Below are 21558 nucleotides of genomic sequence, written 5' to 3' on the forward strand. Positions count from 1 at the left end.
CCCACACCTCTCCGCCAACCCGCCCTATCCACCCTACCTACCACTTCGTGCCATCCCTCTGGTCTGAACTGCCCTCCCACCCCGTCAGGAGAACCACGACCACCCATAGGAAACCCCCACTTGACCAGCGTTGCCATTAAGCGATGCGCTTTGAATTTAGGAAGAAATCATCTATGCGTTTTTGATGCACAAGACAGCCGGTGCTTAATTTTTTTCTACAGCGGGAACATTTAAGGTTACGGATTTGGGTGTTTACACTTTTTTACGGGTTTACAGTGGCATGATAACATGCAAATTATATCATCCCACGGCAACAGACAAGGCTGCCATTCCATATAGTAGTCTTTATTTAAACAACCAGCTGTCACGTAGGCTACGCTGCGTTTGAGCTTATGTTTGATTTTTTTCCCATGCTTAGAAAGATCCCGACAATGGTCTGGGAACGGACCGCCTCTCCAGACACCTAGACATTTCTTTCTAAACGCAAATCAGCTCTATATTTCGTGTTTATTAAAAGAGAAGCGACAAATTGACGAGGAGTCATTTGACACCGAAGCCACTTGAGCCATATAGGACTTTGCGTGCGAAGTTTGCACCGGGAAGAGGGGGGCCAAGTCGGAGATATCTTGGCCATATCCACGGCATTTTCCCTTTAAGGTAAGCCAGGAGTGACCCTTTCTTGCATGTCAGTCCTGTATGTTGGGTCTGTTGTCATGTGTTTCCACTTTGGTCTGAGTGCGCTGCTACAGTTTAAAAAAAATGCACGAGTTCAAACAGGGTAGTGACCTATTTTTCAGAGACTCACCAGCGGTGCGCCCATATCCTGCAGCCTGGACTCAACACACTGTCATAGTCAAGGCCGGTAGTGGCGAACGGGCCTTGGCTGGCGTTTGTGCCATTTACGCATTGTGTCAGTACCTATTTCAACATGGGAGCGACCTGCTTCCGCCTGTCTGCATCCTTTCTTTTATACTAGCACCCCCCTCATTAACCCTGAGACATTTTTAGAGCAGTATCACAAATCCTGCTCTATATAGGGGCGTACATCACAGCTCAGCCAGCTGTTGTGCAAGATGCAGGCTTGTCCTCAGCTCTGGGATGTTCTGTCACAACATCTGATAAAGAGTTCAACGTCTACAGACTGCTGACATTCACTTAAAACAGTGATGTATTGGTAAATAAAACTGTGACCGCCACATGAGGTAAACAGCCACAACAAAAATCCTGTTCATTCTCAGATTTACTTTGTATTTCACTCATTTTTACTTTATGCTAATTCAGGTCATTAAGTTCCTGGTCTCAACCGCAACTACATTTCCACATCACTGTAGCCCACCATGAGTTATTTATGCTTAATAACCTCTTTTCAGTGTGGTTCACACACAAGGTAATGTTAGTTGAGGCCAAGCATGTAGTGCAGGGGGCAAGTATGAGCACAGACAGAGAGGCCTAGATAAAGAGCTATTTTCCTCCAATTAAGCAATTCCACTGTCCCTAAGCCTAATTGTGTGCACACTGGGACTGGGTTTGGGATCGACCTTCTCCCCATTGGCTGCCTCCCATTGGCCCATTGTTCCAGAAGACGCCAGGGGAAAGATCCAAGCCCTGCCAAGGCAGATCTAACAAGCCCCTTGCTGGAGTGGAATAAGGCCCGATCATTAAAAAGCATTAGGCCACAATGCAGATCGAGGCACACTCAGGGGGCTGCAATTGCATTTGGATCAGAGTAGGATGGCTGTGTATTTTCAAGGTGACTGTGAGGGACTGTATGAACAATACAATGCGTGGGTGGGTGCATGAGAGGAACTGTCAAAGAGATATTATATGAGACTGGAGGAGGTCAGGCTATGGGCCCACTTGAGCTCCCTCAAAGTATGTGGGGAAGAGGAGCAGTGGAAGAGGCTTTGTGCAGAGCGAGGACTTTGAATCCCTATCCTCCCTCCCTATTCCAAGCCCATGCTATTTAATCCATAACCCCTCTCTGAACTGCGAGCACAGGTGCTCCTCACATCCACAGCCTGCTTGCCGCATTGTTTATCCAATCAGCTGATGATCAGTTCAGCCGCAGGTCAACCATAACATTCATCCGACAGAAAGACTGGGGCCAGACTGAGAGGCATCTATCACGACTGGCACACTGGTTGTTCAAGCTTTACCTCTCTTACACAGCACTTAGTCACTGCCACCATAAAGCCAGATGTCCGCTGGGGTCCAGCTGTGCATCCCTGTGGTGGCATTCCAAACTATCAGGATGTTTGTGCAGGCAGCCTTTTTTTGCTGTACATTTTCTTATCCTGACTGCATGCGTGGCCAGATGTATTGTAGATACTTGGACAGCTGCTGGGTGCAACAACTTGCACAGAGCTTTGGTAAGAGTTTGTCACCAACCTGCTTCATCCGCTGCAATTAGTACGCAAGCAGATATAAAGGCTTTCCACCATACCAGTCTCTAAAATCAAATCACGGGTGTACAGTAGTTACCACCACAATTTTCCTGTGCCTCAAGGTTGTGCCCTACACCACAACTCTGTGACATCATACCCTTGAGGTCCCAAACCTTGTGAGTGTAAGGAAGCTGCTTTATGGTGGAAAAGGTGGACCCTAATGGCATATTCCTGCGTCAGGGAACAACCACGAGGCCTGTGGCAGAGGTATGGTGGGAACCCACAGTGCACTTGTACTTAAACCAGGCTAATAAAAGTATACCTCATCTGATGTAAAAAGAAGCATGTTGTTGATTCTTACATGTAAGAATCAACAACATGCTGTTAGTTGATTCTTACATTGCGAGTATGGTATCACAGATAAACTCTGATCTAAAATTCAAGGAAGGTTTAATTTTTCACAGTATTGGCAGCCTTTTGTAGGGCATCTTAAATAATGTTTTCCAATGGATGAAAAAAATTCCGTGGAGGATGAGGACTGCTAACAGTAATAAGGTGGAATGTAATTGGTACAAACTACAGTGTGAGAGCCAGTGTGAGGGTTTGAATTGATATCCCAGTGGGGTTTCTTAGCTACTGGAGATTACTGTCAAGCTGAATGGCAACTCAGCAGCAGGGGAGGGAAGATTATAGTGGTCAGTGAATGAGGCAGCATGCAGTGAAAACAAGGCACCTGACATACACTTTTATTACGCATTTATATTCCCAGGGATTAGAGACACTTGATTTCTGATCCCCATGACCAATATGTCCTTTCTGTGGTTACACTACTCTGCAATCCGATTTCTAATCATAAAATTTCTGATTCATCCGTTATGGTGCTCAACATATAAAATATGATTAACATTGGGTTATGTCATGTTGAATGGAGTTGCAAATCCCAGCTCTTGACCTTTGATTGAAACTGAAAATGTCAGGAGGAGCTGCATGAAGTTGACCGATGAAGCAATGTGTCCCTCCAGTAAAATGAGCTAGAGAAATGTTGCGGTGTAATATATGGTATCCATGGTCAGATTTGGATAAAGTCTTTTAAAATACCATGAACAATCATAAAAACTTGTACAGTATATGTCACAATGTTCATGTCAACAAGAATGATTTGTTTTTCAGTATACTGTATACTGTTCTGCCACAAAATTAACAGATTTGTATCATTCTGGTTCACAATGCACCTAATTTGTTTGGTGGATTAAAAACTTAATTTTAATTAGGTGGATAAATAACTTAATCCACCGAATTTAACCTAATTTAATTTAACTAATAACTTAATAATATATATATACATATATGTAATATTAATAATAATAATAATAATGTTTGGCAAATTCTTGGTTATTTTGCAGTTAATATTGGCTATATGGTAAAGCAGTTGATTTCATACTAGCCAAAAGACTGAAGTCAACAATATCACTCATTAAAATCTAAATAGAAACAGACTGATTCAAGGGCTGACCTAAAGGTAAACTTGATAATGACAGAGAATGACTCTCTCAGCTCTCATATCATTATAGCTCTGTGCTTTTCCCCCCACAAAATACCTTATCACTAATCATTGCCTTATGTGCAGTATTAAAGGTGACAAACTGATACTTTAGAGTGCTGCAGTGTGACTTGTTTATGTGGGGTGACGGTCTGACTCCAGGACCCATACAGTAAGAATAGACCGATCGGATGCAGAGCTTGACTCAGACTAACTTGCAAACTTAAGTAGACCGGTGCATACCGCTTTGCTTCGTGGCTGGCTGGGCTCGCGGAGCGTGCATTTTTCTCCAGTTAAACTGTAACCACTAATCACCTCACGGCCTCACTGTTTCCTCCTGGAGCAGACCATTCCTGGGTCCCCAGGGTGGGTTAAAATGCCCCCTCTGGTAATGTATGGTTTACTCCTTTTAAAACTACCTGTGTGGGACATCCCAAACGAGCACAGCACTCTTGCTCTTTCTGAGAGGATCTGCCACGGTGAAGTTTAGGGGTCAGTTCCTCTGTTACAAGTCTGCAGGCATGCATTTCCAAAATAAACACAGACAACTCAGTGCCTTACTCCAGCTACCCCACCCTACCCCTTCTCATTCTCTGTAAGGCTCTTCCTGCACTCCCTGCTCAGTGTTTCTATCGTGAGAGAATTTCAACTTGCAGAGCCCTTCAGACAATACACAGACTATGTCTGGGGCAGGGCACACTTGATGAGGAAAATTTAAAGAAAAAATACAGGAGTAATGCCAAAACTTGAAAGAATAACAGCAATGCAAAGGAGCTGTCAGAGAAAGAGTGGAGGGAATAGACTAGAGCAAAGCCTGTTTTATTATAAATTCCATTTTGGTTTTCCACCAACATACTTTAATATTTAAGTTATAGATAACAGTAAACTTGGATATAGTTGGAGTTTTAGATATCAGGGAGCTCAGTTCAAGGATCTGTGAGTTGTACAGTAATAAGCTCACAACAATTCAGTTTAAGTGGAGGCACAGCTGGTTTGTATTATTATTTACGTGCTTGGCCAACACCCTTCACCCTCAATAGCAGTTCAGTATGACTAAGGTATGTATGTGTTTGCTTGTTTGAAGAGAAAAGAAAGAGAGGAGTCGGACAAAAGGGGCTCTGCCTGTAAGTACGGTTAAGGAATAACGTACTTAGAAGGGAAAGATGGTGTTTTTAAAGGAGATGAGGGTGAGGCGTATCTGAGGCTCAAATACGGCTCTCAAGTCTGGGCCTGGGCCCGGCTCCCTGTCTGGGCATATCCAGTCCTGTCAGCTAGCTTCCAGACTTGGCCCCCTTCACCCCCTCCTTCCCTCCATCACCGACTCTCTGGGACTCCATCTCCTTCTTTTTTACTCTGCTCCATCTTTTCCTTCATCACTCCCTTGCGTTTGTGTCTCCCACTTTCCATGAGCCCCCAGCTTCATAAGTGACGCTTAGATTATATAAGACCTTCTCCATCTTATATATGCAGTAAATGAGAGAGAGAGGGAGAGGGAGAGAACAAAGTTTGGCCTGTAAGTGTTTACGTTCTCTGTGGTGTTGTGGAGAAGTTGCCAGCACTTATTTAATTCATATGTAACGTGTCTGTTTTTCTTATGAGGGGGAGCCTTATGGAAATGTTTTAAGTTTAAGGTTACGGTTTTGTGAAATAAAGACTTATTCTGACCTCAGATACCTCCTTATGAAATAGCGTGACTGTTTTTATTTGATTGCCCAAGTTTGAATAATTGACTTCCAGTGGCCATCTTGAATAACGATCACTAACTCAACACAACCCGTCTCTCACTTTTACTCCGTCCGATTGCTTTTAAATGCCCTTGATCCTTGTTTGCTCGGCTCTTAATAAATTATCCTTTCCCTCATGGTGAGCTTGGCTATTTGTTAATTGATTCTAAATGTCAGTTTTGATTCAGGACAAAAAAAATGTTTGAGAGCATAGATAAAGCCCTGAACCTTCAACAGTAATTAAGATCCTCTCTTAGGCTCATTCTTTCCAACGTTGCCGATATACTGTACGATTGCGTTTGTCCACACGTTCATACGCCGTTACTGTTGAGACTGTTTTGCCAAATCAAAAGAGGAAACAGCTCCAGATATTTCTGAAGCTTGTTTCCAACAGATTGCACACATGCCAACAAATTGAAATCAAGAGTTTGGTGGTACTCCATTTTCCAGCATTATGCTCAACTCTGTCTGTCGCCATCTCACTTGCCCTCCATCTGTCCCTTTGCATCTGTCTCTCTGCTCTCCTTTTCTGTTCCTCTCTCTTGGATGGAGCCACAAACGATAAAAGCTGTAGGGTGGAGCCTGTCACTTAGTTGAGCTAGAACACAGAAATACAGAGAGAAAAGGAGAGGGAGGAAGACAAAAGAGGAGAAAAAAGACAGTCATATTGACCTTGTCTTAATGCCAGCCTTGGTGGAAGAGGACATGGGTAGGTGGGTTACACAGAGAAAACAGGCCTCTAATGTGAGAAGGGAGAACTCAGGGCGGCCGTTAAGTTGGCACATCCTCACAAGGAAAAGACAACACTGGCTTTGTGTATATGTATATATATGTATATATATATATATATATACATATATATGTTAGATCATGGCGAGGGAGGAAAGGAAAAAAAGGGCTGAAATGAAGGTATAGCAGACAATATGGGGGGCACACCCAAATTTAAAGAAGCAGGAGCACCTTGATTGCCCTGCAGTGTGTGTTTGCCCTCAACGCACAAACACACATCACGTCACTTTGTCTGCTAATTGCTCTCTGCTGTTTTGTATTTCTCCCTCTTCCTGTTTTCTTCATCCATTCAATATACTTTGGTTTTGGAAGCTTAGCCCGTGCCCTCTCTCTTCTCTATACATAACACTCCCTGTCCAACACACATCTGGCTCTCCTCTGTGCAGCATGGCTGGTGCACAGGTGTCACCAATCCCTCTCCAGGGACTGGGAGTGGCCAGAAATTCTGGGTCAAAGAAGTAGAAAAGTTACAACACCGTAGACGTGTCCGACAGGCCTCAGCAACACCACCCATGTGTTGCCCCCAGCCTCCCGGAGGCCCTGTTGCATAAAGCTGTTGTTGGGATCATATTACTTTGGCTATTGAATGAGAAGACTTGCTTCCCAGGGAGTTCACTGCTTACCGTTGGCTTATTGAGTTGCAAGCAAATGAAAGTGGCTAGGGTCACTGTGTAAAGACGAAAGGGGTTTGTTTCGCATGCGTGTGTTGCGATAATATTCCCTTCCAGGAAATGACTGTGAGACAGGCACACCCCTCCCAAAGCTGTACCACAGCACTCCGAACTGGTCTGAACTCCACAACACACAGCCAGCATACTGTGCACTAGTGTGTGTGTGTGTGTGTGTGTGTGTGTGTGCATAGTCTGTATGGCTGTACATAAGGGCCTGTGCCGTCAGTGTGTTTATGTGTGCATAAACTTAATGTTTCCATACATTTTTCCCTGATCCTTACTTGTCATTGGAAGGATAGACCACAACGACCCGCAACTGGTGCTGAAATATACCCCCGGGTTTGTTTCTTATCGTATCACAGTTTCCATATGCATGTCACCTCTATTAATCTGTTAACTGTGTGGGAGAGAGGGGGGGAGAAAGAAAGAGAGATTTCTGGACATCCTCCCAATCCCTCCTACCCAATGGCTTAAATGGTGCTGGGTTTTCACCAGTGAGGGAATATAACAGACATCTCCTGTTGAGTTCAACCGCAGCTGCTTGTACATTCAGTTATGCTTCGAAGGGAAGCTTGAAGTTGTACTGGTTGTTCAGTGATATAGTTTTGGGGTGCATATCTGTGTGCCTTGTTTTTGGCTGAAGCCATTTCTTGAGAGGCTTAAAACCCCTGCCCTGAGATTTAGGGCGGGTCCTTTTGTTTGTGTGTGTGCTGAGGGAGCCTGGTATTTTAAAGATTTAGGCAGGTGCCAGCGCTTTGCATTCCTAACCTGACCTTGTGCTCATTTCTACTGCCTTTAGGGGAGGTCTTCCTCTGAGCTGGCAACAGTGTGTGTGTGTGTGTGTGTGTGTGTGTGGCGTGTGTGCTTGTATACATGCACATCTGCACGTAGTGCACTGTGTTTGATAAGATCACTCTTTGCATGCATGGATCTCTACAGCTCTTATAGCATATCCATTATGTACCCACAGTGGTAACACATGTCAAGTACACTGCCCCAGCAACGAAATATGGACAAAAGGAAGTTTTTGTTTGGAAAAGTATAGACCTCCAGAGATTATGTTAAATGCCAGCTCTGAAAATTTTACACCTCCACAAACATTACTTGAATTTCATACTGCCAGTCTAGCTGTTAGAATAATGCTAATGTTGGTGTGAGTCAGCTGGATTGACAGCATTTAGTGTGGGAGTAGCAAAGAACCATCACTTCCGAAACACAGACCCTATGTAGCAAACCTAGCAAAATGAACACAGCTGGTTAGTGGGCTGATGAGAGGGCAACGAGCTGGGATGTTGTGCTGTTTGATCCTGCAGTATCAAATCCATTCATTTTTTTTGAAAATAAAAGAGTCAAAATAACCCCCTCACCACATGCTTATAAAAGAAAAACAAGTTTACCCCAAGTTTAGTTGCGAAAATGCACAAACTGTAAAAGAGAGCTGTTAACTTTTATCACTGTACTTTTTCACCCACCACCAACTCTAACAGCCTCACACTGTTTTTCCCCTCTGTCATTGGCTTCGTTTCTTTTTTTTCACCCCCCACCTCTCCTGTTGCTTTCCTACTGAGCGTAGTGTAGTGACGCCCCTGCTTTGGCTGGTGAGCCAACTCCAGACCCTGTGATTGCGCTCAGGAGTTGGAGAATTGCATCACTAGCTGTGGGGAGAGGCCACAGGAATGGACTGAAAATGGGGGGAGAGAACCGTAAGAGAGAGAGAAAGAGACACGAGATGGGTTGATGAAGGAGAGGATAAGGAGAGAGCGATGCCAGACGATGGGGATATAGCCTAAGGAAGTGTGGAGGAAGTCAAGAGGGAAAAGCACTGAGGGAGATCATGCAAGTTTTTGTTAATATGGAATGGCGGAGCAAAGATGAAAGTAATGAGGGCTGGAGAAAATGCATTTAGTGGGCTGCAGGAGGTAGAGACGCCCAGCAGAGTTAATGGGAGGTCAAAGTAATCCAGGGTGGGGATGTACATCAAATCTCCTGAGTGCAAAGACAAGCACATACTTCTCTCCTCTTCTTCTCTTCTCCTCTTTCGGATGGTGGGAGGCCTCCTGCTGTGTTCATTGGTTCCCCGCTGCCCTTTGCTGCGCTATGAATCCACTATCTTGTGAAATGTCCCATGTTATTGTAAGTTTACTCACCGCATTTCAAAGCTATACAGTACTGTTGTGCAAAGTGCCTTAAGCACAAGTATTGGTAAGGTTTACTGCTTGAACACTCTGAGTCATGGTCCCCTAGAGGGTTCTCTGTTTAGCGCTGACTGCTATCCTAATGTTACAGTATAGATTAAAACAGTTTCAGTTGATGAAAAACGTATGTATCTGATTTTAAATGGGAGTAGGTGGGTAAAAAAACAACCAGGCACTCAAAACATATGTATCCTACACGTGGCCCCTCAATCACATACTGTTTCTGTCATACAGCAGCTACTAGGGAGTCTAATACATTGACTGTGGCTTGGGGGAAGTTTCCTAGCCTCATGCCAATGGGCAGCTTCTCTCTCCCCCTGTACCTGCGTCTTCTCTTTTCATTTGTTCTGTCAAAATAGGTGGGTTGCTTTCTTTAATTGCAGAACAGATTTTCTAAGGATATTTGCACACTGTCCCCTTCAAGAAAATGCAAGTATCATTATATTGATCTGATAATGCATGCTTCCCCTTGAAATTCAGTCCATCCCCACCCCACCACAACTCGAGTCAGGTCACTGTGTCGTGTGATAATCCCTGGTTGAGCAGGTAAAAAAGCTTAATGACAGAATGTGAACTATCAGTCAGATGGCTGTTTAATGATCCTTTGTGGCCTAATCTCACATTTCGGAAGTGGAACGTCAAGGATATAGACTTCATAATTCAGAGCCAAAAGTTTGCAAATCATGGAGGGCTGATGTCAGACTGTTCCTACCAAAGTTTGCATTCTAACAGAAATGTTAATGTTCAACCACAGAGAGATATTGCTTTAAGCGTGTGCTCTTCCTTACTCATGAAACAGTCCTCTTTGACAACAAACTGCAAGTGTGACCCGCCCTTCTCCCTCCCTCCTGGCACCTTTCCTCCCTCCCTGCCTTCCCTCTGCCTGGAATTCCTCAACGTCTGAACGCTCTGGCTGCAGGCCAGCAGTAGCTCGCTGAGAAGCTTCCTGTTGCACTCTCTCTCTCCTTCAATCCGTCTATTCCTCCCTAGTTTCTTTCCTCCTTCCCTAATTTGCTCGTTTCTCCCCGTCTTATGTGTTGTCTAAGATTTTTCCCTTCATCTCCTTCTTTGCTTATCACTTGCTTTTGCATCCTCACACTCTTTTAATATATTCTTATTCTCTTTTTAAAACCCTTAAAAGATCAAATAGCAATGTTGTGCTTATTACTCCTTGGGTTAAAGCATGTGAACACACACACGTCACCCTGTCTCTGTATTGCAGCTGTTGTGACTCCAGTGCAACTTGTCCTCTCCTTTCCCAGTGGCTCTATGTTTGCTGCTATTACATAATCCAACGTAACAGGGGTAAGAAGAAGGGGAGAGGTTTACATCGACAGTAAGAGAAAACCCTCTAAGTGAAACTTTGATTTATCTTTATTACATGTATCTTGTAGAAATTGTGTAAGTAAAGGACATAATCTGGCAATTAACTCAAGATTTAGGCCAGGTAGGGGTTACATAAGGTGAGAGAAGAATGAGAAGTGGAAGAGAATGACAAATTGAAAAAAGAAGCAGAGCACATAAGGAAAAAACAAAAAGCAGAGAATAGAAGGATAGAAAGAAAGAGAAAGAGGGAATGAGAGGCCCAGAGGAGGAGGAGTGGAAACTGAGGTTTCCTGTCTGAGGAGGCGGCTGGCTGAGGAGGACAGATGCAAGAAAAAAAGAATTTCTCAGCTGTGTGTGTTTGTGTGTTGAGTGATCCATCAAGGGTGGAAGGGTGGAGGGTGTATGTGGGGGCTGTGGCTTGAATGTGTATGTGTCAGCGGAGGTGGGGTCACTTGCGGCTATTACCTCAAGATACGTCAGCAATGACAGAAGTGGGAGAGGAGGGACCACTTTTGGGCCTGTTTTCTTGTGTCTCCAAATCAGTAACAAACATACTACATCATATCTAAATGTTAACCTGTCTCATCTTGTCTTTTTCATTGTTAGTGTGGAACCTTGTCTGACTAATCTCGCCTGACTTTGATATGTAAATCCAGCGGAAAATTGTAAATAGGAAATACTTAGCTTTGAACAATGATCACTTACGTGCCAAGTTGTTTATTCCTACTTGGCCCCAGTTACAGATGTAAAACCCATATGTCAGGGGTCAGAGTTCCCACCACACCCGCCTCTATCTGTCACCTTTGACCCTTTCCTCCCCACCTGGTAGATGGTAAAAAAGAAGCAGGTCTAGACATGACTAATGTTCCAACTGCTTTATACATCACTGCTAAACCACAGAATTATAAAACCTAATGTAAACATATTTAAGACAAAGAGTTGTTAACCTTCAGTTCATGGCATTATGATGTGGTCACTGCAACGTTGCAATTTAAAATGATAGCAGGTATTGCTTTGGGGGATTGATTATATTAATTTGGTCACCTATAGCCTTTGAATGAAGTTCCAGCTCTGAAATTGAGTAGAGCTAATGATTGAACAGGCTACAAGTCCACAATATCTACTATAACTATAGTTACGGTATATTAATCCTAGAATATCATAGAAAAACTTTGAAAATACTTAACCTGAGTTAACATAAACTTATTACATAAATAAATATGTTTGATATGGACCCTTTAAATATGCCTATTAAAGAATAATGGCCAACCTATACATTATGCAGGACATTCAACAGTTGAAAATAAAGAAACTTACCGCAAATTCTTGTTGCATAACTGTAAGCCGTAAGGTATAGCATTTATATACTCTGTATACCCGCGTATACCCTTCACTACACCACTGGTCACAGGGGCATGCCAGGTAATACGTGATGGCCTATTGACCGCACAAACAAAGGTTTATCAATTGTGGACTATGTTGGTCTGAGAGCTATTAGTTAGTATCTCACCTACACATGTTGATGAATACTAACGCTTTATAAGTAAGTAGTGTATAACTCTCTATAACTCTCTCTTATGTTGCTGCTTTGGGGGCTTGTTTTCTCAGACATGTCAGTAGAAGGAAATAAAATGGTAAACCATGCTATAGTATTGAGATTTCTTTTTTTCTATTTTTGCTGCTATCTCAGTTTATTAACTTGGTCTTAAAATTATATTCATTTAGTGATGACTGGATATCGGTACTTAATAATTTCAAGATATCACCAGCCTTAAAAAGGAAATTGGGCGTCTGGGTTGCTCACCTGGTAGAGCGGGTGCCCATATAGAGAGGGTCAGTCCTTGACGCAGCAGCCGGGGATTCGAACCTGCGGCCCTTTGCTGCATGTCATTCCCCCCTCTCTCTCCACCTTCATGTCAAATCTGTCCTGTCACAAATAAAGGCTTAAAATGCCCCCAAAAAACATCTTAAAAACCAAACAATAAATATATACAATATACCAGAATTTCTTCCTCCTGCCATTAAAGTTTTATCGCAGCATGATTGTTTAGTGTTTTAAAAAACAACACGTTAAACCGATCCTCACATCAATACCATATGCTGTTAGACATTCCTACCGTGGACTTTCTCTCTCTCTGCGTTCTGTGTTTTTGTGTGTGAAAATGAAAAAGAGTGAGCAAAGCGCCCTGGGGAGAGATGGCTTACCTCCTGCAGACCACCTCCCAGGGTCACAGCAGGAGGCAGATTAAGTTACAGCCAACCTCAGAGGGGGCCACACAAAACATGCGCACACACACTCATTCTCTCACTCTCTAAAACCCTCAGAAAAAAAAATATTACACAATAAGATTACATACCCTGTAACATAATCATCTTATACTGCACAGCTTTGAAACTCTCTGATGCTTTATGTTGGCTCTTGTGTTTGCACCATTAGATGGAGCAGACTGAGCCGATATACGATCCTCCTCATATCAGATCAGGCTAAAGATCAATCGGTCAGAGCAGGGTGAAAGGTCAGCTCTGATCCATGTGAGCCTAGCCTCAGAGTATGGAGGTGTTGAAACACATAGCCCTCCTTTGACCTGATGCTCCCCCTCCCCCCACCCCGTGTTACCTCACCCATCGGCCAACTCCCACACCCCCCAACCTCAACCCATGTTCACCCCCGAACACACACACACACCGCATCAAAGGGCGATTTGCAGTGGGTGGATTTCGGACTCGAGTGGAAAAGGGTTATACAGGGGAAGAGGTGAGGGGGGTTGCTTATGAGGAAGACACACAGAAACCTCTTCAGGACTCCTCTTCCTCTGCCACTTCCTCCTCCCTTCATCCTCACCCATGCATAACCTCGCTGTGGCCCCTTCGGTCATCCCTCCTCTCCTCTCTCGCTCTCTGCTTGTTTACTCTGCTAGAGAGAGAGAGGGCCCAGAGAAGGGACAATGCCCCCTTTCAGAGAGACTGTCGACCCCACGGCTGAGCAAGGAAGTCTGCATGGGGGCCAGCCAACACCCCTTCCACAAACTTCACTGCCATCCACCACTGAGCTTTACACACACACACACACACACACAAACTTGCATTTCAAGCCAACACCTTACTTCTTCCTTCACTGTATCGTTCTTTCGCTCGGTGGCCATATCTCTTTGTCTCACATTTCCCACAAACCCCCTCTCAGTGACCCTGACTATTTGGAGGATGTAGTCAAGATCCTGTAACTTCAGTCCAAGATGCACACGCTGTGAGTCACTTCCCAGCAAGTCTCTATAATTTCTCCACAAAGAAATATTCATGAGGGTGGGCTGAGGTGAAATCTCATTGGGGACTGATTCACCAGACGCTTCACTGGCCCTACTCCACTGGGAGCACATTAGCACGGTATGGACTGCCTTGTGTGCACCGGGCATTGTAAATATCTTATGACTTGTTGAGTTACTCGGAAGTTCAAGGGAGTGTTTGTCATGTCTGTTTCTTTGCAATGCCCAGAGGTGCAGACCAGTGTGAGCTTTCTAAATCTTAAAATGTACATTTTCCCTTTTAATTCATATTCAACGGCCTCTATGAAATGAAATGATTGTACTAATGTTCAATGTTATTTATTTGTAAAATGTATTAGAAGAAGTGTTAATATGCTGTACGGTCGCAATTAACAATTACCTTCTTCATCAATTAATACAGGGATTATTTTCTAGATTATTCCATTATATTTTTGGCATATAAAATTTCCCAAAATAGACAAAGAAAGTTTGGAAATCTTCACATTTTGCTTGAAAAGTAATTGGGTTGATAAATTAATTAATTGTTGACTATTCATTTTCTGTCAGTGGATTAATTGATTTACATTTTTATTTTTGTAAACCAAAAAAAACAGGTCAGTTAGAAAGATAATGTGACCTTGGAAATACCTAAAATACTTTTCACTAATATTCATACTTACTTGGAATTAAAAAGCAAAAGCTATTTGAAACACATAAATAACACACTAAAACGAATGCTCTATTGCAGCATACTACTAATTTAATCTGCTATTTCTTCTTCTACAACAAACTGAACAATACCAACAATGATGTTTATTATATAAGGAAAAGTACACATTTTTGATAAATTGGCTCCACAATCCGTTATGAAGGTTTAGTAATGGTTTGCACGTGGAGCAGCTGCCTGAGAAGAGCTTTTGTGTGTGGAGACCCCTGTAGTGTCTCTCTGCTAGTCTCACAGTAAGGGCTGTAGGATCACATGATTTGAGGTGCCAAAGTGATTTATATTTCAGAGTTAAATGGATCCAAAAGTTTTGTATCGGTTTCTCATCAGGTTTAATAGTGTGGATTATAGCACTGATTGGAGGCCAGTTTTCTATTTGTCCCCACAGTTGACAGGACTCAGTTGAGTAGGATTTATAGAAAGGTTAAGCTGATTCTTGGTCTGTGCCTTATGGTAAGGGCTTCCGCTTGATTAAAGTGGAAGACAGACATTTTTTTGCTACTAGCCAATAATAAAGCCAAAAGTCTTGGCAGGCTGTCCAGGAGAAGTTAGAGGGGAGGGAGAGAAACAGAGATGTGGTAATAAATGCAGCTCGTTCTAAATGAGGATCATTTCCACTCTGACAGATCTAAAGATGTTTATTTTCACAGCTAATGGCAGGTTTTGCCAACATAACATAACTATATGGTTAAAATGATGATTACAACAATTATCAGTAATAGTTTTTATCGTTGCACAATTCTCCTGGGTTTAACTGATAGAAACAATCCATTTATTACATGTCAGGGTATAATGGATGGAGGATGATGGAGACATTGTAAGACAGTAAAGAAAGGACGCATTCCCCCATGAGCCAGTGTAAACTCAAGCCTAGCTGTTTCATGTCAAAATTATTTAAAGGATGGGTTTGGGATTTGTTCTTTTTTTGTATGGTACAACTGCTCTACTGGACTAACTGTTTTGGTATTTTTTAGCTGATTGGCATAGCAATGCCATGTCAATCTGCTGTGATGTTATCTTCAACGCCACACTTGCTAAATCCTTTCATCGGCAAGCCGGATCATCTCCACTTCGTCAATTGTAAGGCATAGTGTACAATATAGTTTTGCGGGCTGTCATTTAAAAAAAGAAAAATCTGGGTTGAGTAAATAAATGCAGTGGCTATAAACGGTAGATTGGCTATTGGTTTGTGCCTGTGTTGCCCTGGTGACGATTATCTCTGACCAATCACTGGTCTGCAGTGTTTTAACTCTTCCTTCTATCGGCTCAGCTCGCCTGGAACCTTGACTAAGATGGTACTAAAAAAGGTATCAGGTACTATCCACAACTTTTGCTAATGGAAAACCAAAAAAGAGCGAGTTGAGTTGAGCCGTACCATGCAGTGAGAAAGCGGCATTAGAGTATGGAAGTTAGTTAGTTATTGTTTGCTGTAATCCTTCCTCCTCTCCATACTGAGATCCCTTCTTAGAGCAGATTCAGTGTAATTTTGAAACTAAAGTCAAGATCAAGATGGACCCGTGGGTCATGTGCTTGCAAGTATGGTCTATAATCAGATAAAAACCATGAAAGGCATATTTTACTAATATGTTTCTCTATGTGTGTGCATGTGAGCATAAACACAGAACAATCTCACTGATATTACCATAATGCTGTTCTGTGTGCATGTTCATACAGTATGTTCCTCTGTTTGAATCGGTACGTGGTAGTGTATCATCCTCTTATCTATGGCTGATTGAGTCTTTACACCCCCTCTGGCTGCATGTACGGGTGTGTGTGTGTGTTATCTGGTGGCCATCCCTGGTTGGGCTGGTGAACCTGGTGACCTATCTGCTCTGTGCCTCCGAGACACAAGGGCTTCTCATGTGGCCCCTGGCCAGTCGCTCTCAAAGCCCACCATTCACTACCAAACACGGCTTCTGTGAGTGTGTGTCGGCATGTGTGTGTGAGAGAGAGGGAGGAAGAAGAGGGTGAATTTGTTGAAATTACAGTGTGATTAATTACTTCTCCCTGCTACTGTGTGTGCATGTGTAGATGAAAATGCTTTGAGGAGATGTTAGAGCGTGCCTGCGTCTGTCCGTGCGTGCATGCGTGTGTGTGTGAACCTGGTGACAAGGAGCAGTGAACCCTAACACATTGAATAGAGAGTTTGGCTTTAAACCAGCAGTACTGCACCAGCAGCATATAGCAGTACATGCTGAATGAAGAGGAATATACTGAACATTTGTTGACATTTAAGTCAAAAGGATCTGGCTTGTGTAAATGTCTATACTTATGATTATGATTTTTTCTGGAGTTTTTTGCTGATTATTATTAACCTTTCTGATGCCCCAAATAGCATTTGAACGCAATTCCTTTGACTAATAGGGTTCATCTAGGTTATTTGCTTGTGAAGGTATTTGCTAAATTCTTTGCATGGTACAACGCAGTGATTCTGGGTCGATTTGATGGCAGAGGACGACTACAACTAGAACTAAACATGAATGCTAGACGAAGCGTCCTGCCCACAACCCTCAGGCTGGGTCCAGAGGTCAGTGTGTTTAGAGGAGGGAGGAAGTGGATGGAGTAGGTGCAGCTGGACCTGAAGGCCCTGGGGGTTGCCTGTGGGTCTCAAAGGTCCATGGGGTCTGAAGTTGCACACCATGGGGGCTGGAGTGGGGGTGATGTGATAGGGTGCAAGGGCCAGTGACTGGCCGGGGGTGTGGTTAAGCAGGGCTGGCAGTGAGGGTGACCATCTGGATTGGATTGTAGAAATTCCTCAGCAAGAGTGTGTGAGTAAAGGTCAGCATGGAAGAAGAGGAGGGGATCACTCAGATCTGTGTGTGTGTGTGTGTGTGTGTGTGTGCGTGTGTGTTTGTTTTTCTTTGGCTTGCTCATTGTTTCAGTTTACAATTGTGGTCAGTTTACCATTGTTGAAGAGTATTTCTTACCCACTGGGATAGTGGAATGTAAGATTCTTTCAACATCACTCACATGGGAAATATTACCTGTGAGAATCTGTCTGTCACTGTCTCCCATCGGAATGCAGCAATTGTATGTGTGGTCATATGAAACCCAAGCTAACCTTTATTGGCCTCACTCCGCCTAACTCTGCCCCTCTGGGACTGTTTGTGCAGGTGGGAGGTCGGCGGGTTGTGGTCATGCTGTCCCTGGACGAGCCACTGGACCTGAAGCTCCCTCGGCGGGCCATTGGACGGGACAGAGGGGCGCGCTCTCCCCCTCTCTCTCCGCTGCACTCCAAGCGAACCCGCCAGCTCCGCATGGCAGATGATGGCACCGCAGTCATTGAGCTCGCCTCGCCAGCATCTCCGCACACAGGTAGGGAACAACAAAACAAGTCTTTAGCCATGATAGCTAATCTGTTAGCTGCTCTGCTAGTCTTTATATATATATATATATATATATATATATATATATATATATATATATATATATATATATATAAGCACAGCGGTGGTCCGAGCAGGATAACATACTCACAGTTACAATGGCAACCTGTTGCATGAAGCACATTGTTTAGGCCATCTTAACAGGTGTGTGCATGTTTTCTCAGGTGTGCAGGTGGTCCCTCATGATCGGGCAGACACCCCCACCCCCCCTGCAGTGGACCTGAGCATGTCTCCCTCCTCCCGCCACACCCCCAGCTCTCCAGAAATGACCAACGGCAACTACATCCCTTCAGTGGTGGGTATGACTTAAACACACACACACATACAGACCTACACACCAGTACAGGTGTTCCACTTGATATAGTTATTTTATTTTGCCCTCCACTATCTCTATTGTTTCCCCTCTCATCATTCCTCTGAGTTGTTGAAAGAATAAAAACACTGGCTTTCAATGGAGTAGTGAGTTGCCAACACTTTCCTGTCTACAGCGGCGAGTGACTCAGCCTGCTGGGGTCAGCAAGTCAGGAACAACATCGGTTGTGTCACACTCTCGATAAGGATTCAGGCTATGCAAGGGTTGGTAGGCTTGTATGTGCTCGTGAGAGGAGGGTAGCTCTTATCAAAAACCTCTTGTGTCCCCAACAAGTGCCTCTGTCTGTACAACTTGCACTTAGTGACCCCACTAGTGTGTGCCTGTGTGTATGCATGCGTGTGTGTGTGTGTGTGTGTGTGTACGTGTGTAATCAAATTTAAGACAAGGTAGAGCCATGCATACCTCATGCCGCCTAATTCAATTCCCTCTCAATTGAATTGCACACTGTAACACACAATCTATACTTTACTTAACCCCAGTGGACACAGATACACAGATAACCCCCCCCCCACACACACACACACACACACACATACAAAAAGAGCTTCTTATAGAAATACAGCTGCACAAACTCATACTCACATGGTCTTGCCCCTTTAGCGTCTTGCAAATCAGCTCACATAGTTTTGCATGCAGGGGCAGAGCTCAGTGAGGGAATTTGTGGATTTGTCTCATTTCATGAAATTTGGCACATTTCTGACATAGCTGAAAATGAGACAAACACAGGATTGTGATCCATTTGCACCCTTATTCTCTATGTGCTTCTCTAATCTCAGATGTATGTGTCCTTTATATTTCTTTCCTGTGTGTGTGAGTGTGTGTGTGTTTGTGTGTTGAGCCCCAGCAATTATATAGCTTTCATGCTGAGCTCATGATGTTAGGAGGCATTAGTAGCATGCAGCAAGTGACTACAACAAGCAAAAGTGGACTGGATTTTTTTTTTAAAGAGATAAAGAGCGGCAGTTCTTTACTCCACTGACCAAGAAATTCTTTTGTCTTTGTCAAGTATTTTCTCAGGGAGGCCATCAGTGCCTGTTTGTGCCATTCAGTTGATGCTATATTCTTTTATTACTATGCCATGTAGACAGTGCTATCACAGGATCAGAGCTCATACTACCGGTTACATTTGGCAGGTTTGGCCTTACAATACAACCATACATGTTTTTTATACTATTTTTCTCAGGCCAGCTGTATTTTCTTGAAGTACATCACATTACACATTAACTCAAGCTAAACGGGAATGCTTATTTCTTATGTGTGCAGTGGACTGATAACCCTGTTGCTTTTCTCTTTTCTGTTTAACAGAATTCACAGGCTTTTCAGTTTTTTGTGCCAATCGGAGCTGGGGCGGGACTTCACCTGCCATCCTCCATGTTCATTGGCCAGATGAGCGACAAGAGAGCCTCTCCTGACCTCTCGGCGGATGAACAACTGGCCTGCCATTGGAAGAAGGTAAGACAATCCATTTTATGATCCTGTTGTAGCCAAAGTAGAATCAGCTCGTAATAGCATAATCATCACAATCCATTTGAAATGCTGAATATTTTTCACTCCTCTAGTGCCATCTGCTCTTTGACTCCCTCCAAGACCTGGTGGACCATGTCAACGACTTCCATGTTAAGCCTGAGAAGGATTCTGGGTACTGCTGCCACTGGGAGGGTTGTGCTCGCAAAGGGAGGGGTTTTAATGCTCGGTGAGAAAATGATACACTTTGGGTAATTTAGAGAGTAGTTAAAGTGTATATATCAGGGGAGAATGTTTTTTGTGTGGCTGCAGGTACAAGATGCTCATCCACATCCGCACTCACACTAACGAGAAGCCCCATCGCTGTCCCACCTGCAACAAGAGCTTCTCACGCCTGGAGAACCTCAAGATACACAACCGGTCACACACAGGTCAGTAGAAGAGCCATACATAGTATGTCAAAGTTAAAATCAATATGTTTTTGGAATGTTAAATTTGGTAAATGAATTCTCAACATCTTTCTCTTTGCTGAAGGTGAAAAACCCTACATTTGTCCTTACGAGGGTTGTAACAAGCGCTACTCCAACTCCAGCGACCGTTTTAAGCACACACGCACACATTATGTGGACAAACCCTACTACTGCAAGATGGTGGGCTGCCTGAAACGCTACACAGACCCCAGCTCTCTCCGCAAGCACATCAAAGCCCACGGCCACTTTGTGGCTCAAGAGCAGGGCTCTCCAGGTGGGGTGGGCTCCCTGCTGAGACTGAGTCAAAGTGGAGTGCTTTCTGGCGAAGGGGGGAAGGATTCTGCGCTGTCCTATGTGAGTGCAGCCCACATAATTATCCCAGGGACAGCGGCTGCTCTCCTGGGAGGCCATGGTCTACAGGGTCTGGGGGGTGCCCTTCCTGTGTCCCCTCTCAGTCCTCGGCCCCTGGACCTCAGCACGCTTGGTTGCCCCGGCTCACCTCCAGGCAGCCTGGGAGGTACATCCATCCTGTCCTTCAACGGCTCACCGTTGGGCCTGGCCAAGTCCCATCTGCTCTCCCAGGCATTTCCCTCCTCTGCCCTGGGCCTGCCAATGATGCCTGTGCTGGGGGCCGCGTCTGAGCGCAGGGCCCACAGCCAACAGGCCAAGAAGGGCAGGGGGGAGGAGCCTGAGAACGAGGTGACTGGGAGGGTCCTGAACCTCTCCACGGGATCCCATGATCCCCTGTCCTGGGTGGTCATCCCCCCAGGCACCGTGGTGCTCAAACCAGCTGTGGTTAACTGATACACACATACACACACATTCCAGAAGAGCTCAGGTGGTCGGGATGGGATGGTGAACGCCATAATGAGGGTATGGGCGGTCAAAGGTGATAGGGATTGGCTCGTACAATCAAATTCATGCAATGCATTTGAGAGGCGTCGGAAGAGGAGAAAAAATATATACAGTATCCCCAGATAAAAAATTATATAAATGTGCATAAAGAAGCCAAGATATTAAAAGATGGAAATATCTCCAAAAAGCATCAAATGACAGATTAGACATTCGTATAATATGTCACAAAAAGTTACATTTTATTTCCATCATTTACACTTTAAAAATAACAGAAAACAAAAAAATGGTGTCTGCAAATGTTTGAGCACCCTACAGAGTTAATACCTTGGACTGCCCCCTTTGGAAAGTATCACAGCTTGTAAACGCTTCTTATAGCCAGCCAAGAGTCTTTCAGTTC

The 21558-nt window shown here is 44.0% G+C and overlaps 1 protein-coding gene across 1 annotated transcript in view; it reads left to right on the plus strand.

Moving 5' to 3' along the window:
* glis2b (GLIS family zinc finger 2b) overlaps nt 1-21271 on the plus strand; it is a 21608-nt gene extending 337 nt beyond the window's left edge. The window contains exons 1-7 of the mRNA XM_034894393.1: nt 1-657; nt 17727-17928; nt 18164-18294; nt 19678-19824; nt 19932-20065; nt 20149-20267; nt 20371-21271. The exon at nt 1-657 is cut by the window's left edge and continues 337 nt beyond it. Of these exons, the coding sequence (XP_034750284.1) occupies nt 17751-17928; nt 18164-18294; nt 19678-19824; nt 19932-20065; nt 20149-20267; nt 20371-21110 (1449 nt within the window). The 5' untranslated portion in view covers nt 1-657; nt 17727-17750 and the 3' untranslated portion in view covers nt 21111-21271. The remainder of the gene's footprint in view (nt 658-17726; nt 17929-18163; nt 18295-19677; nt 19825-19931; nt 20066-20148; nt 20268-20370) is intronic.
* The last annotated feature ends 287 nt before the right edge of the window (nt 21272-21558 follow it).

Source organism: Etheostoma cragini, chromosome 15, assembly GCF_013103735.1.
Source record: "Etheostoma cragini isolate CJK2018 chromosome 15, CSU_Ecrag_1.0, whole genome shotgun sequence".
NCBI lineage: Eukaryota > Metazoa > Chordata > Actinopteri > Perciformes > Percidae > Etheostoma > Etheostoma cragini.